This window comes from Trachypithecus francoisi, unplaced genomic scaffold (assembly GCF_009764315.1).
Source record: "Trachypithecus francoisi isolate TF-2019V2 unplaced genomic scaffold, Tfra_2.0 Lachesis_group11, whole genome shotgun sequence".
NCBI classification, from domain to species: Eukaryota; Metazoa; Chordata; class Mammalia; order Primates; family Cercopithecidae; genus Trachypithecus; species Trachypithecus francoisi.
Window position 1 is genome coordinate 62,042,545 of NW_022681456.1, and position 24,471 is coordinate 62,067,015.

The window sequence follows — 24,471 nt, forward strand, 5'->3', positions numbered from 1 at the left end:
CAGCCCAATGGATATTATTTGGAAATAAAAAAAAAAACTAATGATACATACAACAACATGAACGAATTTCAAAATAATTATCCTAAAGAAAGCCACATAAAAACAGAGTATATACTATATAACTGAATTTATATAAAGTTCTAGAAAATTAAAACTAATTTATAGTGACCAAAAAAAATGCTCAGTGGTTGCCCGAGGACACATGGAGTGATGGAGTACAGTGAGTCATGAGAAAACTAACAGAGGTGGTGAAAACATCATTATCTTAACTGTGTTCATGGGTTCATGGTGTACATAAAAGTCAAAAGTTGTGTACTCTAAATACATGTGGCCTATCACATCAATTGTATCTCAAAAATAGCTGTATAGGCCAGGTACTGTGGTTCACCTATAATCCCAGCACTTTAGGAGGCCCAGGTGAGTGGATCACTTAAGGCCAAGAGTTCGAACCAGATGGAGCAACATGGCAACCCCCATCTCTACAAAAAATACAAAAAGTAGCTGGGTGTGACCGTGCCTGCCTTTAGTCCCAGCTACTCAGGAGGCTGGAGTGGGAGGATCACTGGAGCCCAGGAGGTGGAGGCTGCAGTAAGCCGAGATCACACACTGCACTCCAGCCTGGGCCGCACACCAAGGCCATGTCTGGGGGGGGAGGTAAACAAGTTGTATAAAAAATAATTTACATGGAAAGTCTCTTGTTGTAAACAGTAAAAACCTAACTAAAAATAATTACATACATATATGAGGACATTCTCACCAAAAAGAAAATAAAGAACTAAAATAGAAATTAGTCCTGCCTCAAAAAAAAACTAATAATCACACCCCCACTCAATTGGGAATCAGATGTCCATAGGAAGCAAAATATATCAAGAGCATTCAAAGACTTGCCACTTGGTGGTGCTAAACTGAATGTATAAAACTCAATTCAACAAACTTTTATGAAGCAATTATGTGCCAGACATCATAAAGAACAGAGAGATTAAAAGGTATTACAGTTCCTTGCTTGTCTGTACCTGGCAAAATTATTAAAAAGGTAAAATATTTACACAAGAAGGAATATGCTAAGTATAAAAGTACTATAAAAAAAGGAGGAAAGTTTTCCTTTTGGGATAAAAATGTCTCATGCCCTCCAGGCTCTTATCTATTCTTAAATATTTGCTAAGATGTCCAAGCAGGTAAGTACATTTATAAAACTTCCAATGATGGCCTGCTAAAAGAAGCAGAAACTGCATTTTGTTTTTCTCCTCCAGCAAAGGAGCTGTATCAGATATAACTTATTAAAAGAGTTCTGGTGACCACAGCAAACATTTTAGAATAAATTTTCTCACCTCTAATTTAGCAATTTAATTAAAAAGCAAAACTAAGGCAGAAAAACAGATAAATTCAACTTTTAGACAGAATGAACTTTCGCACAATCCAACTCAAGAACATCCTTCCTGACACAAAGAGCTGGAAAAACTAAGGAAGTTTCACAATAGTAACTTTTATACTGTGCCTTCACTTAAGACTGAATTTTTACTTACATTATGATTATTATAATCTTTATTTCCAAAAATGGAAGATAAAGAAAAAATTCAACCCAAATATTTTAAATGTACCCGTAACTTTAGGGTAAAATTATCGCCCTAAATCATTCTCCAAACTTGGAAACCTTTTACCTACCATACACAACATACATTCTTAACTTTAGCAATTATGTGAACTTACAGGCTAATAAAACAACCAAAAAAGTTTCAAAAGTTCAGTTTCTTTAAAAACTATTTGGCATACAGATGATAATTTGAGCGTATGGTTTCAGAAAGCATCTCCAGGAAATGCGAGACTGAGCATCCTAACAGGTTCCACATTCAAATATGCACCTACTTGATATCTCTATTTCAATAAGGCATCTTGAACTCAATGTGTCCTATCTAAACCGGCTCTTCTTCGATATTCCCAATTCTGTCAAAGATATCTCATCCACCCAGTTATCCTAAATGCTTCTTTCATCATCCAGACCCTATATCCTAAGTCCCTCAAACCTTTTCCTCTGACACTGGCCCCTCATCATTTCTAGCCTAAGTCACTAAAATCTCATTCTGATCTCTCTTCTCCCGATCTAGTTACCTTCCAATAATCTAAGGTGCATATAACCACTGCCCAAACTAACCTTTACAAAATGTCCATCTGGTTACACCACAGAGGGGCTTAAAAATCTTCTGACTTCACCCTTTACCTCTATAGTGAGGCTATACTTCCTGATACTCCTAACACAGAAAACATTTCTGCCTTGGGCCATTGTGAACTCTTGTTACCCAAAAGCTTTGTGCCTTTTTTCAGGTGTATTCTGCTCCATCTACCTGGAACACCCTTTTGTCCTTTCTCTCTGCAAATAACTTCTACTAAACCCTTCAAAAAAGAACATAAGCAATAGCCTGCCCAAACTCTTTGAACTACTTCCCATTCCACTTAATCTGATTTAGAAGTTTCTTTACTCATACACTCAGCACATTTATGAGCCCCAACCAGATGCTGGAAATAAAAGGTGTCAGTGGAAAAAACACACAGAATGAAAAGTGTCTGACTAAACTAGCAGTATCATGTAAACCAGTAAATCAATGTATATAGTAGAGTGTGAGAGAGGAATGCAGAGAATCCTGAATGAGATACCATTTTCAGTTACTTCTTCAATAAATACACAGTAAATGCCTACCATGTGCCAGGTACAGAGCAAGTTACTAGGTGTAAATAAGTAAGATTCAGTCACTGCCTCCACAGCAGTTACAATCTAACTGGGGATGACAAGAAAACAGACAATTACAACAAGTAAGTACTAACAGGCTGCCACAGCAAGCCCTAATAAAGGCTATCTTACCTAGATTTAGGAGGCTCAGGTAGAGTGAGAATCAGGAAAACCTACTTGGAGCAACATATAAACTCAGATCTGAATAATGGCAATTTTAAATAGTAGAGAACATAGGGAAGCAGAGGATGTATGTTCTTAGCAGAGGGTATGTTCTATACAAAGCAGCAGTTCAGTGCACGACTGAAACCCAAATACCAGAGAGTAGAGTCTAAATAGTTTAGAAGCAAAAACAGAGACCAGATCAGATCATAAAGGGCTGCATAAGCCATGCTAAAGAATTTAGGAGTTTGAAATTTATCCTGAAGACCGACAAAAGCAACTAGAAACTTGCTTTTTCTAAGCCAATAAAGTGGCTGCAGAGCCAAGAACGAACAGCTGCAGTAATCCAGGGAGGGAGAAACTCACGGTTGCTTGAACTAAGGCAATGGTAGTGAGGATGAGGAAAGGCAGGTGGCTTAGAAAGATATTTAGAAGATAAAAATGACAAGCCTTCATGACTGATTAGATGTGAGAGGTGAAGGGAAGAACAGTCAAGGACAAAACTGTGTAGATGAGGTTTTTTACTGAGATAGGGAGAACAGAAAGAAGAAAGCAAACTGAGTTTTATTTGGGATGTGTTAATGAGTAATGACTGTGGAACTAAAAAAAAAAAACGCAGAATACAGGTGGCTGTAAGGGCAATACATCATGGATAGTCTGAAGTGAAGAGTGAGCCTTTGAGATCTAGAGAATGGTACAACTCTCAAGAAGGGCAACTGGCATAACTATTATTGCTTCTCAACGATATTGGTGTGCCAAGCGAAGTCAAATAGGAGACAGGAATAATTTAGGTGCTGGAGGACATACACAGTCAGGGCTGCAATGAACCATGACCACACCACTGCGCTCTAGCCTGGGTGACAGAGCAAGACTGTCTCCAAAATAAATTAACACTAATAATAACAATACAAGTCTGTGTTTAACCACCCTTGTGTTCAAAGAACTCAGCACATAGCAGGTACTAAAACGTTTGCTGAACTAAAGAATGGCAGAAAAATTAAAAAATAAGATATACTCCCATTATACCATGGGTAACTACTATGTTAAAAGATCTAGTCTAAGAAAACAAGTCTCCAGGAAGATGTAGATAATAAGAATACTCATCTTTCCAAAGCACAAAAACTTCACAGGACTATGAGCATATTTAAAAAGAATTGGTTAGGGCCAATTTTAAGCTACAAAATAAATTCTTATTAAAAATGACATCACAAATTCTAATTAAGAAAAAAAACAGCTGATTTCCCTATTGTTTCAAGTAATTTTCATTTTTATTTTTTGAGACAGAGTCTGCCTGTGGCCCAGTCTGAACAAGTGATACAATCTCAGCTTGCTGCATTGGGTTCAAGCAATTCTCCTGTCTTAGCCTCCTGAATAGCTGCGACTACAAGCGTGTACCACCATGCCTGGCTTTTATATTTTTAGTAAAGATAGGGTTTCACCACGCTGGCCAGGATGGTCTCAAACTCCTGATCTCAAGTAATCCACCCACCTCAGCCTCCCAAAGTGATAGGATCACACATGTGAGCCACCGTGCCCGGCCAGTAATTTTCAATAGAAAAAAAAATCTAGCCGGGCGCGGTGGCTCAAGCCTGTAATCCCAGCACTTTGGGAGGCCGAGACGGGTGGATCACGAGGTCAGGAGATCGAGACCATCCTGGTCTACACGGTGAAACCCCGTCTCTACTAAAAAATACAAAAAACTAGCCGGGCGAGGTGGCTGGTGCCTGTAGTCCCAGCTACTCGGGAGGCTGAGGCAGGAGAATGGCGTAAACCCGGGAGGCGGAGCTTGCAGTGAGCGGAGATCGCGCCACTGCACTCCAGCCTGGGCGACAGAGCTAGACTCCGTCTCAAAAAAAAAAAAGAAAAAAAAATCTAATACATTAATAGAAAAACCTAGAGTGAATGGAAGTGTACTACAATAGGATTTTACAACTCTGAAACAAAAGAGCTATTAATGGACTCATTTCTCCCACTCTAATCCCTCCTCATTTTCTTTTTCTTTTCTTTTTTTTTTTGAGACAGGGTCTTGGTCTGTCACCCAAGCTGGAATGCAGTAGCACCATCATAGCTCACTGCAGCCTCCAAGTCCCAGGCTCAAGCAATCCTCCCATCTCAGCCTCCCAAGTAGCTGGGACAACAGGCACATGTCACCACAACCAGCTAATTTTTGTTTTTCATAGAGACGCGGTCTAGTTATGTTGCCCAAGCTGGTTTTGAACTCCTGAGCTCAAGTGATCCTCCCGCCTCAGTCTCCCAAAGTGCTGGGATTACAGGCGTGAGCCACTGCACCTGGTTCCTCATTTTCTCGTACCTTCTCGCTTCTTCCTGTTCACTGAATAGCTATTATGTGCCAGAATCTATGTTAGGTGCAGATGAAACATTTCAGGATCTGACCTTATGATGATTAGTTCAGTCTACAGTTTCTAATATATTTACTCATTAATCCTCATACCAAGCATAAAGTAGGTACTGTTATATCACAGATGACTGAAGCACAGAGAGGTTAAGTAATTTTACTGAAGTTGCTTGTAAATGTGTGAAAATAATTTTTGAAACTAGTTTGGCTTCAAAGACCAAGCTCTTAACCATTACCTTTTGCTGCTTCCCTACAAGACGGAGATTAACTTCCTCCATCACTTTCTGAAACTCCAAGTTCAAAGCAAGTAGAGTTGTAAGAAAAGTTACATCCTAGGTGGAGACACTGAGAGATTCTAATTCAACAGAGCTGGTAGCCCAGCATCTGTACTTTTATTAAAAAGTATCACAAGTGATTTTTGTGCGCCTTGGTTAACATTCACTCCCCTGTATTTCTAAACTAGAACTCTTAGCTAAAACTTGGTAAAGGGAGAGGGGAGATGAATAAACACACACACACATTTTCTCCCCATCCCCTTTCCTAAAGAAAAAAGATTAGGAAGTAGGGAAGCATAAAGGTAACATGTCTTTTTATGTTACATTAACCAGCTTTCATTATTATTATTATAATGCCGACGGTAAAAAAAAAGTATAGAGTTTTCATTTGCTTTTTAAATCAAGTGATTACCAGGTTTGCGCATTAGAAAAATAACTCCAGTGGTGGTGTAGAGAAGATTAAGGGCAGAGACTGCAGAAAAGGAGTAAAATCAGCCAAGAAATCAAGAATAGAAGCAGACTAAAGGCCTGAACTATGCACTGATAGTAAAGAAGATGCAGCAAATTTAAGAAACCTCTTAAGGTAAAACTGGTAGGACATGTTATTGATTAGAGAGTGTTACAGGAATGAATGTCTCCAAGTATGTTTAACATAAACCAGGTGAAAGATGACGCCATTAAACCAGATCTGAACATACTGAGAGAAGAACCGTGGGTTTTGTTGGTCATGATAGTATTACTTGGGAGAGGAGTAGCTTTTCACATGGAAAACTAGTTTCAGTGGAGTGATGGCAATAGGTGTGAATTTGCAGTGAATGAGAATAAATGAGGTTATGAAGTCGAATTATTAAATATAAGTCTCGTTTTAAGAAGTCAGACTATGAAAGGCAGTGGCTGCAAAGAGTGAAAAATGTTTTTCATTTCACAACTCTGCTTCATTGCCACAAGGATTCTTTCAAAATCAATCCAAATCTGAAAGAGGGAGATGTTTACATGGAAGGGATCCCCTCTTGAAAAGTCCCAGCCTGGATCAGTTTATATGGAAAATCAAACAGGATAACCGGATAACCTTCAAATATGCAGTAAATCAAGCAGAATATCAGCATCCACCCTGAATATAAAAAGTAAAAAACTGACAAGACAACCAAGAGCACAAATAATCCAAAAAAGGATGACCACCTATCCTTTAAAAGAGCCAGCACGTACAAGTATGTAATTTTATGTTTTAAAAAAAGTGTCATATAACCCTAACAACTCCAATACAAGAAATAATGATTGCCATCTCCTCAATTCTGCAGATAAAGAATGTGAAAGACACAGAAGTCACAACTGCCCAATTTTCCAAGGTCATACTTCAGATTAACAGCAAAACCAATCCCATATTTGTTACTCAGCCGCCTAGTCTAATACTCCAAACACCAAATCACAAACGCTGTCAAACAATTAAAAATGGGGTAGGGAAGGCAACAGGGAGACATGAGTGAAACTCAAGAAACAGAGGACGCTATCTGCAATGAGTAAACAACCCTTAGTGTTCGATGAGTCACTTCAGTTGATTCCAGCTGTTGATGAAATACTCCTGCACTGGAAAATACTACCGGTGGCCGTATCATAAAGCTGATAACCCTAACTATGCATAAGATGTGCCCTCAGAACGCGAATAGGCACTATTCGACGAAATCTCCGCATATAATCCTAGTTTCCAACGAAATTAGGAGTGTCACTGACCACCGCCGTAAACCAGCATGACCAATACTCCCACTGAAATGCCTAGGAAATATGTGAATAGACGCCTTCCTAGACAAGCACAGGACGGTGTTAATCTCCATTTCTCTCAGGAAACAGTCCTGCTCACACCACCAACCAACTCAGCAGCTTGGTAAAAACAGACCCAATACACTCGTTTCTTCTAAAAGCACGGCTAGCTGCCTAGCACCTATTCAGGTCCTCCCGAAGGAAGCATAAACATCTTCAACAGAGTGTAGCAAAGAAGACAGAGGCAAGTTGGGTTAACGCTTCAAAGACTGAAAAGACACTGGAGTCAGAAGAGTAGACATAAAGAACTAGATTCAAGAAAAAGTGAATCGGGGGGGGAAAAAAGGAACTAGAGAGCCACCTGTCCGTTAGTACAGGTAATACGAATAAAAGCCTCTCTGCTCTGGGGCAGAAGAGCGCCGAGGCCTAGCTGGCCTTGGAGCAGGAGCCGGCTCTGTAACTCCGCGGCTGAACTGGCTTTCTCGGGAAACCAGCTGGTACCACCCAATCTTCTCCTACAGACGCCACGGGTTGTCCAGACATAGAAATTCCCTCGTGTCCCTCCCCCAGCCAACTGCCAAAGAGCAAAAGCATCCCCGTCCCACAGAAAAGCCGAGGACTTCCTGGAGGCCGTTACCTACCTTCCCGCTCACAACACCCGCCGCCGCCATGTTTCCTGCGCGTGCCTGGTAATGACGTAGCAGAACCTCACGTGTCTCTCGGACTTACAACAACATCCGGCAAAACTAGAATAACATCCGGGCGGAAAGGGGCGGGGAGTGGCGGGAAGGGAGTGGAGGAACGGGGCCGGGCGGAAAAAGCCGCCAGACTCAGGCGTGCTGAGCTGGGCTCAGAGGCGGATAGGGTCGAGTCTCAGGCGCAACGCTACGCTTGTGCTTGCCCCACGTCCTCCCAAGGAAGGTTCCTAAAATAATGTGTACCTTATTTGTATTGGAGTTTGTCGAGACTCTGAAGCTAGCGCAGGCCACGTCAGTTTGGTGAGATGAAAAGAATACCATACTGGAAGTGCGCAAGCGTTGTCCTGGTTTTTTTGTTGTTGTAGAAACGGAGTCTTGCTCTGTGGCTCAGGCTGGAGTGCAGTGGCGCGATCTCGCCTTACTGCAGCCTCCGCCTCCCTATTCAAACGATTCTCGATCCTCAGCCTCCCTAGTAGCTGGGATTAGTCTCGCGTCACCTAGCCCAGCTAATTTTTAAATTTTTATTAGGGGTTTTCACCAGTGTTGCCCAGGCTGGTCTCGAACTCCTGACTTAAAGTTATCCGCCCGCCTCAGCCTCCCAAAGTGCTGGGATTACAGGCTTGAGCCACCGCGCCCGACCCATTGGCTTGGTTTTGTGGCAGTAGGCAAATGACCAACACGCTCAAAACCTCAGTTTCTTATAGTAAAATCAAGATAGTAGCATTGCGGTGAAGATCCAAGAAAGCCCAGCACTAACAAGGAGATAGTCCAGGAACTAACATGGAGACTTTTCCCCTCTGTATATGAGGTTTCTCTGTTTGTCTGGTCACTGCCACTCACACATGACCTCCAGCAAGGTATTTCAATGGGAAGTGTGATAATACCATGCCCTCATAGCTGCAGAGTCCAAGGCACATAGTTTATAGCACCTACACATTACTTCATGGCTCTGTGACTTAAAGCAGGTTTCTACATTTATCAAAGCTTCAGGATGTAAACTGGGAATTACTCCTGCCTGAAGTGGTTGTAGGGATTTCATAGGACAATACATGTGTGGTAAAATGATTTGTAAAGATAATAAGGTAAGAATTTCACTTGTTCTCAGTGCTGTAAAAGAATGCAGAGAATGATTGTATACTACCCCTTTGATAACTCTGGCACAGATCTGGGATTTCCCTGGCTCCAGGGCAGAATAAAAAGTCCCTTTCACTGAAAACACTTGTGCCCATTGAGGTACTTAACGTTTTCACACAGTAGGGAGAGGTTAGAGGCTTTTGAGTTTGGTTGAGGTAGGTGGCAACAAGCTGAACGACAGAAAAGGAGAGTTGCTGGTTATGTGAATGTCAGGAACCTAGTAGGTGAGGGAAGTGGTGGAACCTTAGGTGGGAATGAATGTGTAGCATATTAGGGAGATTGCGTCCTAGGTATCTGAGATTCCAACCGTGACTGAGACCCTTACGCCCAAGCTTGGCATTGAATCAAGAAAGCAGCTTACCTACAAGGGATGAATGAGGTGAGAAAATGAGAATATTAGCAGTAATCAGCACTGAGTGAAGACTAGAGGGTCTTTTCCACATGTACTGGACTGAGACTAAAACCCCTAAACCCCTACAATCTTCATATAATCTTGGGTATGGAGGAGAAAATTCTACTAATGACCCAAATTACATTTTCCACCAGATGAGAGCATTGGGATGTGGTTAGAGAAAAATTTTAATGTGACGTCACATTTCTTACACCCTGTGTTTTAGAGAAAAGTTGAAGCCCTTAGCACAATGCCAGGAATAAAATGCTCAGTAAGTGGTAGTTATTACTTATATTTTAATATATTAAGCCTCATTGGCCTCTCAGGTTCATCTGCTACGCTTCATCCTCCAAGTGCGCCTAAATAATCGCACTACCCATGGGCTAGCCTTGGGCCTCTCTTCCTTTTTCTCCAAAAACTATTCCTGGGCCATTATCTTCATATTCTGGCATCAAAATCTCCTATGTGCTGATGACTCCCAAGTATTCCCAGCCCAAGTCTCTCCTTCCTAAACTCTAGTCCCTGTGTCCACTGCCACTGGACTCCTGACTTGAATGACCTAATCATGCATCAAAAAAGTATAAGCCTTTACTACTCAAAGTGTACGTGTACTGACTAGCAGCACCAGCATCAGTTGGAAGCTTGTTAGAAATGCAGAATCTGGCTGGGTGCAGTGGCTCATGTCTGTAATCCCAGCACTTTGGGAGGCCAAGGCAGGCAGATTACTTGAGGCCAGGAGTTCAAGACCAGCCTGGCCAATGTCGTAAAACCCTGTCTCTTCTAAAAATACAAAAATTAGCCTGGAGTGTTGGTGCATGCCTGTAGTCCCAGCTACTCAGGAGGCTGAGCCAGGAGAATCACTTGAACCCAGGAGACAGAGGTGGAGGTTGCAGTGAGCCAAGGTCATGACACTGCACTCCAGCCTGGGCAACAGAGCTAGACTCTGTCTAAAAAAAAAAAAAAATTCAGAATCTCAGATCCCACCCCAGAACTACAGAAAAATCTGCATTTTAACAAGATCCCTGATTTGTCTGTATATTAAACTTTGAGATACATAGTCTTAAGTGAAATTTTATTTTGCTTTTGTTCTCTGAAAATTAGTACACTTTGCTGAACAAGAGATGTAGCTAGAACTCAATTTGTCAAGGAAGTGTTGCTATCATGTGTTACAAATTAATTTGAATCAATTCTCCCATTTAGGAATGGAACAGTTATACATTAATAGAGGAAAGAGACCTATTTTCCTTCTTCAATGATATCCTCTGTCTACATGCAAAGGGAAGAAACAAGGTCAGGATTTCAGAAGGGTTAGTTTCAGGTTTTAATTTTTTACTTTATTAGAGGGAATAATCGGAGTACACTTACATATAGCAAGTGGATAGATTGTTTTAAAGCAGTATGAGATATGAGATTTAAAGCATAAGAGATTTAATGTAAATAAAGTCCTTAAGTTCCCTATAAATTAATGTTATCATGACAGTAATTTCAAAGCTCCTAGATTCACTCCCATAAACTATATTCACTCACTAATTATAATTTATTACTGGAAACTTCATATAATGCAAAAGAATCTTAATAGTAAATGCCATAAAGAAACCTTAGGCCTAGAAAGGACTCTGAAGATAATCTTCCCAAGTTTTTCAAGTGAAGAAATTGAGTGTCTTAGAGTAATACCTTGCGGAAGTCACAAGCTGCTTGAAGGCTGAATAGAGACTTCATTCCATATACATGTCTTATTTAGCTATGCTACATTATCAGCTAAATGTGATCATTCCTATTTCTGAACTACAGCATTTAATTACTGTTCTCTTTGATTCTCTCTCACCTCAGTTTCTGGCTGGCCTCTTTGTCTTTTGAGCTTATCCCATATCCCACTTCATCTATTAAGTTTTCCCCAGCATTTCCACTAATTGATCTCTACCACTCTTGAATTCTTAAAAGCAGTTAGACTACAGACTTTTAGTGCTTAATTTATCAAGATAGTACCATGGAGAGAGCATGGATTTCAGTGACAGCCAAGAGATTACAAGATTCGTTTCTGGAGAAGTTGATTAGCTGAGGAAATTGTTGCTGGAGGTCAGGGACCCCAAATGGAGGGACCAGCTGGAGCCGAGGCAGAAGAACATAAATTGTGAAGATTTCATAGACATTTATCACTTCCCCAATCAATACTCTTATAATTTCTTATGCTTGTCTTTAATCTTTTAATCGTGTTATCTTCATGAGCTGAGAATGTACGTCACCTCAAAAACACTATTGTACAAATTGATTGTAAAATATGTGTGTTTGAACAATATGAAATCAATGCACCTTGAAAAAGAACAGAATAACAGCGATTTGCAGGGAACGAGGGAAGATAACCATAAGGTCTGACTCCCTGCGGGATCAGGCAAAATACAGCCATATTTTTCTTCTTACAGGGAGCCTATAAACGGACATGCAAGCAGGAGAAACATTGCTGCATTCTTTTCCCAGCAAGGAATATTAATAATTGAGACCCTGGGGAAGGAATGCATTCCTGGGGTAGGTCTATAGATGGCTGTTCTGGAAGTGTCTGTCTTATGCGGTTGAGATAAGGACTGAAATACGCCCTGGTCTCCTGTGGTACCCTCAGGCTTACTAGGATTGGGAAATTCCTGCCTGGTAAATTCTAGTCAGACCAGTTGTCTGCTCTCAAACCCTGTTTCCTGTTAAGATTGTTAAGATGTTAATCAAGACAGTGCATGCATAGCAGGACATAGACCGTCATCAGTAATTCTAATTTTGCCTTGCCTTGTGATCTTTATTGCCCTTTGAAGCATGTGATTTTTGTGACTTACTCCCTGTTGGTACACCCCTCCCCTTCTAAAATCCCTAATAAAAACTTGCTGGTTTTACGGCTCAGCATCACCATCACGTTCATGTTCCTACCAATATGTGATGACACCCCCAGAGGCCCAGCTGTAAAATTTCTCTCTTTGTACTTTTTCTCTTTATTTCTCAGACCGGCCGACACTTAGGGAAAATAGAAAGGACCTATGTTGAAATATTGGGAGCCGGTTCCCCCAATAGGAAATCAGACCTTTAGTTACACTTGGGGGTCCTCATTGAAATGACACAACCAGCCAGCCATGGTAGCACACACCTCTAATCCCAGCACTTTGGGAGGCTGAGGTGGGTGAATCATGAGGTCAGGAGTTCGAGACCCACCTGACCAACCTGATGAAACCCCATCTCTACTAAAAATAAAAAAATCATCCAGGCGTGGTGGCATGTGCCTGTAATCCCAGCTACTCAGGAGGCTGAGGCAGGAGAATTGCTTGAACCCGGGAGGCAGAGGTTGCAGTGAGCCAAGATCACACCACTGCGCTCCAACCTGGGTGACAGAGCAAGATTTGGTCTCAAAAAAAGAGAGAGAGAGAAATGACACAACCACATCATGCTACAGTGAAGATCAAAGTTCCCACCTTTATATCCAAAACTTCCAATCAGCCTCCAGTACCCAACTATTTTTTTTCAGAGCAGAAGAAGTTGAGGTACCCAACTATTAAGCATGAACATCTAACCATAGATCATTCCACATTTAAGAAAGTCTTTAATTTGAAAATCAGGGACCAAAACAAACAAAAAAAGTGATTCAAAGCAAACTAACAATGCAGAGAACAGAAGAAGAAAGCTTTTTAATTAGAATAAATGTCTTTAGAGACATAAGAGGAGATTTTGCTTCCATGAAACAAGAATATTCAGAGAACAAAAGTAAGCTGTTAGAAACTTAAAAATATGATGCTAAGTCTTGTGAAGATTAAAGAAGTCCAGGCCACCATGCAGGAGCTGTCCAAAGAAATGGTGAAGGCTGGGATCATAGAGGAGATGTTAGAAGGCACTTTTGAAAGCATGGACAATCAGGAAGAAATAGAGGAAGAAACAGAAATAGAAATTGACAAAATGCTGTTTGAAATTACAGGGGTCTACGGCCATACCACCTTGAATGCACCTGATTTCGTCTGAAATTACAGCAGGAGCCTTGGGCAAAGCAAAGCGACTGATGTCCTTCTGGAGCCAGAATCTTCAAGAGCAATGGCCGCCTCAGAGGACAAGGAGGAAGAAGAGGCTCTGGAGGCCATGCAGTCCTGGCTGGCCACACTCTGCAGCTAAGGGTTGCCCAGTGGCCTACCTGCTGGGTGCCCACACACTCCCCTGAAGAGCTGCCGTTTTATAAATCTCTTGCATTACATCTCTGTCACAAGGACTTGCATTTTAGAAAAGGTTCTGTTTGTCTCTTTTCACTCTCTGTAAAGATTTGGGATCACAAAGGGATTTTTCTTATGCAGGTGGTGTAATTAAATGCATCATTTTTAGGAGTATAAACAGAAATCTCTTACTGTGGGGAAGGCAGAGACATTCATCTTCTCATGAAGTGCTTCTGAAAATAGAAGTCATTGCCTGAATGTTGAAGACAACTGTTTTCTGTAAAACACTGTATAATGAATTTTTTTTATTGTTATACTTTAAGTTCTAGGGTACATGTGCATAACATGTAGGTTTGTTACTTATGTATACTTGTGCCAGGTTGGTGTGCTGCACCCATCAACTCGTCAGGACCCATCAATTCGTCATTTATATCAGGTAAAACTCCCAATGCAATCCCTCCCCCCTCCTCCCTCCCCATGAGAGGCCCCAATGTGTGATGTTCCCCTTCCCGAGTCCAAGTGATCTCATTGTTCAGTTCCCACCTATGAGTGAGAACATGTGGTGTTTGGTTTTCTGTTCTTGTGATAGTTTGCTAAGAATGATGGTTTCCAGCTGCATCCATGTCCCTACAAAGGATGCAAACTCATCCTTTTTTATGGCTGCATAATATTCCATGGTGTATATGTGCCACATTTTCTTAATCCAGTCTGTCACTGATGGACATTTGGGTTGATTCCAAGTCTTTGCTATTGTGAATAGTGCCGCAATAAACATATGTGTGCATGTGTCTTTATAGCAGCATGATTTATAATCCTTTGCGTATATACCGAGTAGTGGGATGGCTGGGTCATATGGTACATCTAGTTCTAGATCCTTGAGGAATTGCCATACTGTTTTCCTTAATGGTTGAACTAGTTTACAATCCCACCAACAGTGTAAAAGTGTTCCTATTTCTCCACATCCTCTCCAGCACCTGTTGTTTCCTGACTTTTTAGTGATTGCCATTCTAACTGGTGTGAGATGGTATCTCATTGTGGTTTTGATGTGCATTTCTCTGATGGCGAGTGATGATGAGCATTTTTTCATGTGTCTGTTGGCTGTATGAATGTCTTCTTTTGAGAAATGTCTGTTCATATCCTTTCCCCACTTTTTGATGGGGTTGTTTGTTTTTTTCTTGTAAATTTGTTTGAGTTCTTTGTAGATTCTGGATATTAGTCCTTTGTGAGAGGAGTAGATTGCAAAAATGTTCTCCCATTCTGTAGGTTGCCTGTTCACTCTGATGGTAGTTTCTTTTGCTGTGCAGAAGCTCTTTAGTTTAATTAGATCCCATTTGTCAATTTTGGCTTTTGCTGCCATTGCTTTTGGTGTTTTAGACATGAAGTCCTTGCCCATGCCTATGTCCTGAATGGTACTACCTAGGTTTTCTTCTAGGGTTTTTATGTATTAGGTCTAACATTTAAGTCTCTAATCCATCTTGAATTAATTTTCATATAAGGAGTAAGGAAAGGATCCAGTTTCAGCTTTCTACTTATGGCTAGCCAATTTTCCCAGCACCATTTATTAAATAGGGAATCCTTTCCCCATTTCTTGTTTCTCTCAGGTTTGTCAAAGATCAGATGGCTGTAGATGTGTGGTATTATTTCTGAGGACTCTGTTCTGTTCCATTGGTCTATATCTCTGCTTTGGTACCAGTACCATGCTGTTTTGGTTACTGTAGCCTTGTAGTATGGTTTGAAGTCAGGTAGCGTGATGCCTCCAGCTTTGTTCTTTTGACTTAGGATTGTCTTGGCAATGCGGGCTCTTTTTTGGTTCCATATGAACTTTAAAGCAGTTTTTTCCAATTCTGTGAAGAAACTCATTGGTAGCTTGATGGGGATGGCATTGAATCTATAAATAGCTTTGGGCAGTATGGCCATTTTCATGATACTGATTCTTCCTCTCCATGAGCATGGTAGGTTCTTCCATTTGTTTGTGTCCTCTTTGATTTCACTGAGCAGTGGTTTGTAGTTCTCCTTGAAGAGGTCCTTTACATCCCTTGTAAGTTGGATTCCTAGGTATTTTATTCTCTTTGAAGCAATTGTGAATGGAAGTTCATTCATGATTTGGCTCTCTGTTTGTCTGTTACTGGTGTATAAGAATGCTTGTGATTTTTGCACATTAATTTTGTATCCTGAGACTTTGCTGAAGTTGCTTATCAGCTTAAGGAGATTTTGGGCTGAGACAATGGGGTTTTCTAAATATACAATCATGTCATCTGCAAACAGGGACAATTTGACTTCTTCTTTTCCTAACTGAATACCCTTGATTTCTTTCTCTTGCCTGATTGCCCTAGCCAGAACTTCCAACACTATGTTGAATAGGAGTGGTGAGAGAGAGCATCCCTGTCTTGTGCCAGTTTTCAAAGGGAATTTTTCCAGTTTTTGCCCATTCAGTATGATATTGGCTGTGGGTTTGTTATAAAAAGCTCTTATTATTTTGAGGTACGTTCCATCAATACCGAATTCATTGAGCATTTTTAGCATGAAGGGCTATTGAATTTTGTCAAAAGCCTTTTCTGCATCTATTGAGATAATCATGTGGTTCTTGTCTTTGGTTCTGTTTATATGCTGGATTACGTTTATTGATTTGTGAATGTTGAACCAGCCTTGCATCCCAGGGATGAAGCCCACTTGATCATGGTGGATAAGCTTTTTGATGTGCTGCTGAATCCGGTTTGCCAGTATTTTATTGAGGATTTTTGCATCGATGTTCATCAGGGATATTGGTCTAAAATTTCTTTTTTTTGTTGTGTCTCTGCCAGGCTTTGGTATCAGGATGATGTTGGCCTCATAAAATGAGTTGGGAGGATTCCCTCTTTTTCATTGGCTGGAATAGTTTCAGAAGGAATGGTACCAGCTCCTCCTTGTACCTCTGGTAGAATTCAGCTGTGAATCCATCTGGTCCTGGACTTTTTTTGGTTGGTAGGCTATTAATTATTGCCTCAATTTCAGAGCCTGCTATTGGTCTATTCAGGGATTCAACTTCTTCCTGGTTTAGTCTTGGAAGAGTGTAAGTGTCCAGGAAATTATCCATTTCTTCTAGATTTTCTAGTTTATTTGCGTAGAGGTGTTTATAGTATTCTCTGATGGTAGTTTGTATTTCTGTGGGGTCGGTGGTGATATCTCCTTTATCATTTTTTTATTGTGTCTATTTGATTCTTCTCTCTTCTTTTCTTCTTTATTAGTCTTGCTAGCGGTCTGTCAATTTTGTTGATTTTTTCAAAAACCACTCCTGGATTCATTGATTTTTGGAGGGTTTTTTGTGTCTCTATCTCCTTCAGTTCTGCTCTGATCTTAGTTATTTCTTGCCTTCTGCTAGCTTTTGAGTGTGTTTGCTCTTGCTTCTCTAGTTCTTTTAATTGTGATGTTAGAGTGTCAATTTTCGATCTTTCCAGCTTTCTCTTGTGGGCATTTAGTGCTATAAATTTCCCTCTACACACTGCTTTAAATGTGTCCCAGAGATTCTGGTATGTTGTATCTTTGTTCTCATTGGTTTCAAAGAACATTTTTATTTCTGCCTTCATTTCGTTATGTACCCAGTAGTCATTCAGGAGCAGGTTATTCAGTGTCCATGTAGTTGAGCGGTTTTGATTGAGTTTCTTAGTCCTGAGTTCTAGTTTGATTGCATTGTGGTCTGAGAGACAGTTTGTTATAATTTCTGTTCTTATACATTTGCTGAGGAGTGCTTTACTTCCAACTATGTGGTCAATTTTGGAATAAATGCGATGTGGTGCTGAGAAGAATGTGTATTCTGTTGATTTGGGGTGGAGAGTTCTGTAGATGTCTATTAGGTCTGCTTGCTACAGAGATGAGTTCAATTCCTAGATATCTTTGTTAACTTTCTATCTCGTTGATCTGTCTAATGTTGACAGTGGGGTGTTGAAGTCTCCCATTATTATTGTATGGAGTCTAAGTCTCTTTGTAAGTCTCTAAGGACTTGCTTTATGAATCTGGGTGCTCCTGTATTGGATGCATATATATTTAGGATAGTTAGCTCTTCCTGTTGAATTGATCCCTTTACCATTATGTAATGGCCTTCTTTGTCTCTTTTGATGTTTGATGGTTTAAAGTCTATTTTATCAGCGACTAGGATTGCAACCCCTGCTTTTTTTTGTTCTCCATTTGCTTGGTAGATCTTCCTCCATCCTTTTATTTTGAGCCTATGTATGTCTCTGCATGTGAGATGGGTCTCCTGAATACAGCAGACTGATGGGTCTTGACTCTTTCTCCAGTTTGCCAGTCTGTGTCTTTTAATTGGAGCATTTAGTCCATTTACATTTAAGGTTAATATTGTTATGTGTGAACTTGATCCTGCCATTATGATATTAACTGGTTATTTTGCTCATTAGTTGATGCAGTTTCTTCCTAGCCTCGATGGTCTTTACATTTTGGCTTGTTTTTGCAATGGCTGGTACCGGTTGTTCCTTTCCATGTTTAGGGCTTCCTTCAGGGTCTCTTGTAAGGCAGGCCTGGTGGTGACAAAATCTCTAAGCATTTGCTTATCTGTAAAGGATTTTATTTCTCCTTCACTTACGAAACTTAGTTTGGCTGGATATGAAATTCTGGGTTGAAAATTCTTTTCTTTAAGAACGTTGAATATTGGCCCCCACTCTCTTCTGGCTTGTAGAGTTTCTGCCGAGAGGTCTGCTGTTAGTCTGATGGGCTTCCCTTTGTGGGTAACCCAACCTTTCTCTCTGGCTGCCCTTAAGATTTTTTCCTTCATTTCAACTTTGGTGAATCTGGCAAGTATGTGTCTTGGAGTTGCTCTTCTCGAGGAGTATCTTTGTGGTGTTCTCTGTATTTCCTGAATTTGAATGTTGGCCTGCCCTGCTAGGTTGGGGAAGTTCTCCTGGATGATATCCTGAAGAGTGTTTTCCAACTTGGTTCCATTTTCCCCCTCACTTTCAGGCACCCCAATCAGATGTAGATTTGGTCTTTTTACATAATCCCATACTTCTTGCAGGTTTTGTTCATTTCTTTTTCTTCTTTTTTCTTTTGGTTTCTCTTCTCGCTTCATTTCATTCATTTGATCCTCAATCGCTGATACTCTTTCTTCCAGTTGATCGAGTTGGTTACTGAAGCTTGTGCATTTGTCACGTATTTCTCGTGTCATGGTATTCATCTCTGTCATTTCGTTTATGACCTTCTCTGCATTAATTATTCTAGCTATCAATTCTTCCACTCTTTTTTCAAGATTTTTAGTTTCTTTGTGCTGGGTACGTAATTCCTCCTTTAGCTCTGAGAAGTTTGATGGACTGAAGCCTTCTTCTCTCATCTCATCAAAGTCATTCTCTGACCAGCTTTGATCCATTGCTGGCGATGAGCTGCGCTCCTTTGCAGGGGGAGATGCACTCTTATTTTTTGAATTTCCAGCTTTTCTGCCCTGCTTTTTCCCCATCTTTGTGGTTTTATCTGCCTCTGGTCTTTGATGATGGTGACGTACTGATGGGGTTTTGGTATAGGTGTTCTTCCTGTTTGATAGTTTTCCTTCTAATAGTCAGGACCCTCAGCTGTAGGTCTGTTGGAGATTGCTTGAGGTCCACTCCCGACCCTGTTTGCCTGGGTATCAGCAGCAGAGGTTGCAGAAGATAGAATATTGCTGAACAGCGAGTGTACCTGTCTGATTCTTACTTTGGAAGCTTCCTCTCAGGGGTGTACTCCACCCTGTGAAGTGTGGGGTGTCAGACTGCCCCTAATGGGGGATGTCTCCCAGTTTGGCTACTCGGGTCAGGGACCCACTTGAGCAGGCAGTCTTTCCCTTCTCAGATCTCAACCTCCATGTGGGGAGATCCACTGCTCTCTTTAAAGCTGTCAGACAGAGTCGTTTGCGTCTGCACAGGGTTCTGCTGCTTTTTTTGTTGTTGTTTTTTAGCTGTGCCCTGTCCCCAGAGGTGGATCTACAGAGACAGGCAGGTTTCCTTGAGCTGCTGTGAGCTCCACCCAGTTCGAGCTTCCCAGCCGCTTTTTTTTACCTACTTAAGCCTCAGCAATGGCGGGCGCCCCTCCCCCAGCCTCGCTGCTGCCTTGCGGTTAGATCGCAGACTGCTCTCCTAGCAATGAGGGAGGCTCTGTGGCCGTGGGACCCTCCTGGCCAGGTGTGGGTATAATCTCCTGGTGTGCCCGTTTGCTTAAAGCGCAGTATTGGGGTGGGAGTTACCCGATTTTCCAGGTGTTGTGTGTCTCAGTTCCCCTGGCTAGGAAAAGGGATTCCCTTCCCCCTTGCACTTCCCAGGTGAGGCGATGCCTCGCCCTGCTTCAGCTCTCGCTGGTTGGGCTGCAGCAGCTGACCGGCACCGATTGTCTGGCACTCCCTAGTGAGATGACCCCAGTACCTCAGTTGAAAATGCAGAAATCACCGGTCTTCTGTGTCGCTTGTGCTGGGAGTTGGAGACTGGAGCTGTTCCTATTCGGCCATCTTGCTCCGCCCCTAAATGAATTTTAATAAACTTCTGCTTTGACTCTTGAAAAAAAAATGATAATAGGCCGGGTGCAGTGGTTCATGCCTGTAATTCTAGCACTTTCAGAGGCCAAGGTGGGCGGATCACTTGAGGTCAGGAATTCGAGACCAGCCTGGCCAACATGGCAAAACCCCAACTCTACTAAAACTACAAAAACTAGCCAGGTGTGGTGGCACGAACATGTAATCCCAGGTCCTCGGGTGACTGAGGCAGGAGAATCACTTGAACTCGGGAGACAGAGATTGCAGTGAGCCATGATTGCTCCTAAATGGATTGGAAAATAAACAGAAATTTTTCCATAAATTAGAGCAAGAAGACAAAGTTACAGAAATAAGGGAGAAAAGTTAAGAAAATTGGTGAATTAAATTTTTACTTTGCACCAAAGACAATAGCAGAGGGAAATCCCTGGGTGACAGCTGTGTGGCAGGAATAGAGAGAAGCTAGTTCAGATTGGAATAGAAATGTGGGGTTCCAAGAAGGATGTCACCAAGGGGGAAAATAGAGATAGATTACTTAATTTGAGTATACTGAGATACTTACACTTTTGGTGGAGTCTATAGATGAATTGGTGATATGTACACCAAAAACTGAGCAAAACAAAACCAAGACAACTTTAATTACAGGGAAAACAAAAGAGAAAAGAATGTTTTTGTAGTATGTAACAAGTCTCAGCTGTGAATAATATTGCCATAGTCGTAATGACATAAACACCAAATATTGGTCTAATAAAAATGTATAGTAAATATACTGAAAGGGGAGAATGCATCTATATAGTACGGTTGTGAAAATAAATGACCTAAATAATCTTCCGCTGTCAATGGATAATTGAGAGATCAAGAAATAACAGTATGATGATGTCATTTGGAAGTCTGGAGATAAGTAGAATTAGCAGCAAAACAACTTCTAAGTGGTTGCCCCTGATAAGCAGAAACCAGAGTGGAAAGGGAAAAGTTTGTGACTGATGTTTTTCATGATAAGCTTCATATAGCTGTTGTATTTATCAAATCAAAGATGCCACAGTTGAAAGGTATATTATTATTTTGTTATATTACCATTTTAATGATATTCTAAGAAATAAAAATTCTTTCACTTCAATTGTAAAATACATCCAGACTTCAAAGATTATAACATGAAAAAGTATCTTAGAATCTATGAAATACACACACCAAAACATACACAACCCTTGATAAAAATCAACATCAATTTAAAGATAAGCAATTTTAACAATTTAATTTTACACCTTAAGGAACTAGAAAAAGAAGAGCAAACTAAACCCAAAGCTAGCAGAAGAAAAGGAATAATAAAGATCAGAGGAGAGATAGAAAATAGGAAAACAATAGAGAAAATCAATGAAACAAAGGGTTGGTACTTTAAAAATAATAACATTGACAAAACTTAACTAAGAAAAAATAGAGAAGGCTCAGATTACTAAAATCAGACATAAAAATGTGGTCATTACTACTGATTTTACAGAAATGAAAAGGGTAAGAGAGCACTTTAAACAATTGTATGCCAAAAAATTGGATAACCTGAATGAAATGGACAAATTCCTAGAAACATACAAGCTACTAATACTGAATCATGAAGAACTGGAAAATCTGAATAGACCTATAATTAGTAAGGAGATTGAATCAGTGATCAAAACCCTCCCAACAAATAGAAGCCCAGGACCAGATGAAGAATGCTACCAAACATTTAAAGAAGCACTAATATCGATTCTTTTTAAACACTTCCAATAATAAAAAAGGAAGGAATACCTCCAAACTCATTCTGTGAAGCCAGCATTACCCTAATACACATAGCCAAAAACACTACAAGAAAATTGTGGATCAATATCACTTATGAATATTGATGCAAAAATCGTAGTATTTGCAAAAAATGCTAGCAACCCGAATTCAGCAGCATATTAAAAGGATTATACACCATGACCAAGTGGGATTTATTCTTGGAAAAATGCAAAAATGTTTCAGCCTACAAAAATCAATCAGTGTAAGACACCACTTTAACAGAATAAATGAATAAACCACATTATCATTTTAATTGATAAAGAAAAAGCAGTTGACAAATTTAAACATCCTTTTATGATTTAGAGAAACACTGAACAAACTAGAACTAGATGAAAACTACCTCAATATGATGAGGACCACATCCGAAAACAACCATAGCTAATATCACACTCGATAGTAAAAGTCTGAAAGCTTTTCCCCAATATCAAGAACAAAACAAGGATGCCCGCTTTTGTCACTTCTATTCAACATAGTATTGTGAGTTCTAGTCAGAGGAATTAGGCAAGAAAATGAAATAAAGTATATCCAAATTTAAAAGGAAGAAGTAAAATTATCTCTGTTTTAACATTACATGATTTTATATTTAGAAAATCCTAACTGCACACACATACACACACACACACAAACTGTTAGAAAGAATAAACAAATTTGGCAAGGTTGAGGATATAAAACATTCAAAAATCAATTGCATTTCTATACACTACCAATGAACAATCTAATTCAATTTACAATAGCATCAAAAAATAAAATACTTAAAAATAGACTTAAAAGAGTTGTACACTGGAAATTATAAAATGTTGCTGAAAGAAATTAAAGATGTAAATAAATGGAAAGATATCCTATGTTCATGGATTGGAAGACTTAATATTTGTTAAGGTGTCAATACCACCCAAAACAAGCTACAGATTTAATGCAATGCAACTCCATATCAAAATCTCAATGATGTTTTGGCAGAAATAGAAAAACCCATTTTACAATTCATATGACATCTCAACGGACCCCAGATAACCAATACAATCTTGAAAAAGAAGAACAAAGTTGGAAGACTCACATTTTCTGATTTCAAAACAGTGCAAATCTACAATAATCAAATCAGCGTAGTATTGGCATAAAGACAGACATATAGACCAACGGAATACAGTAGAGAGCCTAGAAACAAACCTTTGCATATATGATCAAGTGATTTTTGACAAGGGTGCCAGTACCATTCAGTGGGAAAAGAACAATCTTTTCAACAAATGATGCTGGAAAAACTGGCTATCCACATGCGAAGAATGAAATTGGGCCCTTAACTTATATAATATAAAAATTAACTCAAAATGGGCCAGGCACAGTGGCTCACACCTGGAATCTCAGCACTTTGGGAGGCCGAGGCGGGCAGATCACGAGGTCATGAGTTTGAGACCGGCCTGGCCAACACAGTGAAACCCCATCTCTACTAAAAATACAAAAATTAGCCGGGCATGGTGGCGCGTGCCTGTAGTCCCAGCTGCTCAGGAGGCTGAAGCAGGAGAATTGCTTGAACCCGGGAGGCGGGGATTGTGGTGAGCCAAGATCCCACCACTGCACTCCAGCCTGGCGACAGAGTGAGATTCCGTTTCAAAAAAAAAAAAATTAACTCAAAATGGATCAAAGATCTAAACATAGGAGCTAAAAGTATAAAGTTCTTAGAAGAAAACATAGGGCAAAATCTTCACAACACTGAATTTTGCAATGATTTCTTAGATATAACACCAAAGGCACAGACAACAAAAGCAAAAATACACAAATTGGATATCATAAAAATTTTAAATTTTTGTGCATCAAAAGACACTATCAACAGAGTTAAAAGCCATCCTAAAGAATGAGATAAAATATTTGCAATCATATATTTGATAAGGAATTAATATCTATAAATATCTATAAAGAACTCCTAAAACTCAACAACAACAACAACAAGCAAACATTCAAAAACGGGCGAAGGATCTGAATATATGTTTCTCCAAAGAAAATATACAAATGGCCAAAAGCATATAAAAGATGGTCAGCATTACTGATCATTAAGGAAATATAAATCAAAACCTCAACAAAATATTATCTCATTAGAGATATCACCCATTAGAATGGCTACTACCAAAAAATAAAAGAAAGAAAGAAAATATCAAGTGTTGGTGAGGATGTGAAGAAATGGGAACCCTTGGGCAGTGTTGCTGGGAATGTAGAATAGTGGTATGGCCACTGTGGAAAGTAGTATGGTGATTCCTCAAAAATTAAAACTAGAATTATCACAAAATTCAGCAATTCCACTTCTGAAATATATACCTAAAATAACTGAAAGCAGGATATTCGTATACCCATGCTCATAGCAGCACTATTTCCAATAGCTAAAATGTGCAAGTAAGCTAAGTGACCATTGACAGATGGATAAGCAAAATATAGTATGCACATACAACAGAATATTATTTAGCTTTTAAAAGGAATGAAATTTTATACAATCTACAAGATGGATGAACCTTAAAAACATTATTCTGGCCAGGCGCAGTGGC

At 40.1% G+C, this 24,471-nt stretch overlaps 1 protein-coding gene across 2 annotated transcripts in view; it reads right to left on the reverse strand.

Moving 5' to 3' along the window:
* Positions 1–8,005, reverse strand: part of TBC1D15 (TBC1 domain family member 15) — an 83,179-nt gene extending 75,174 nt beyond the window's left edge. For both annotated transcript variants that reach the window (XM_033221256.1, XM_033221255.1), the window contains exon 1: positions 7,912–8,005. In XM_033221256.1, coding sequence (XP_033077147.1) covers positions 7,912–7,941 — 30 coding nt within the window. In that variant the 5' untranslated portion in view covers positions 7,942–8,005. The remainder of the gene's footprint in view (positions 1–7,911) is intronic.
* Between the last annotated feature and the right edge of the window lie 16,466 nt (positions 8,006–24,471).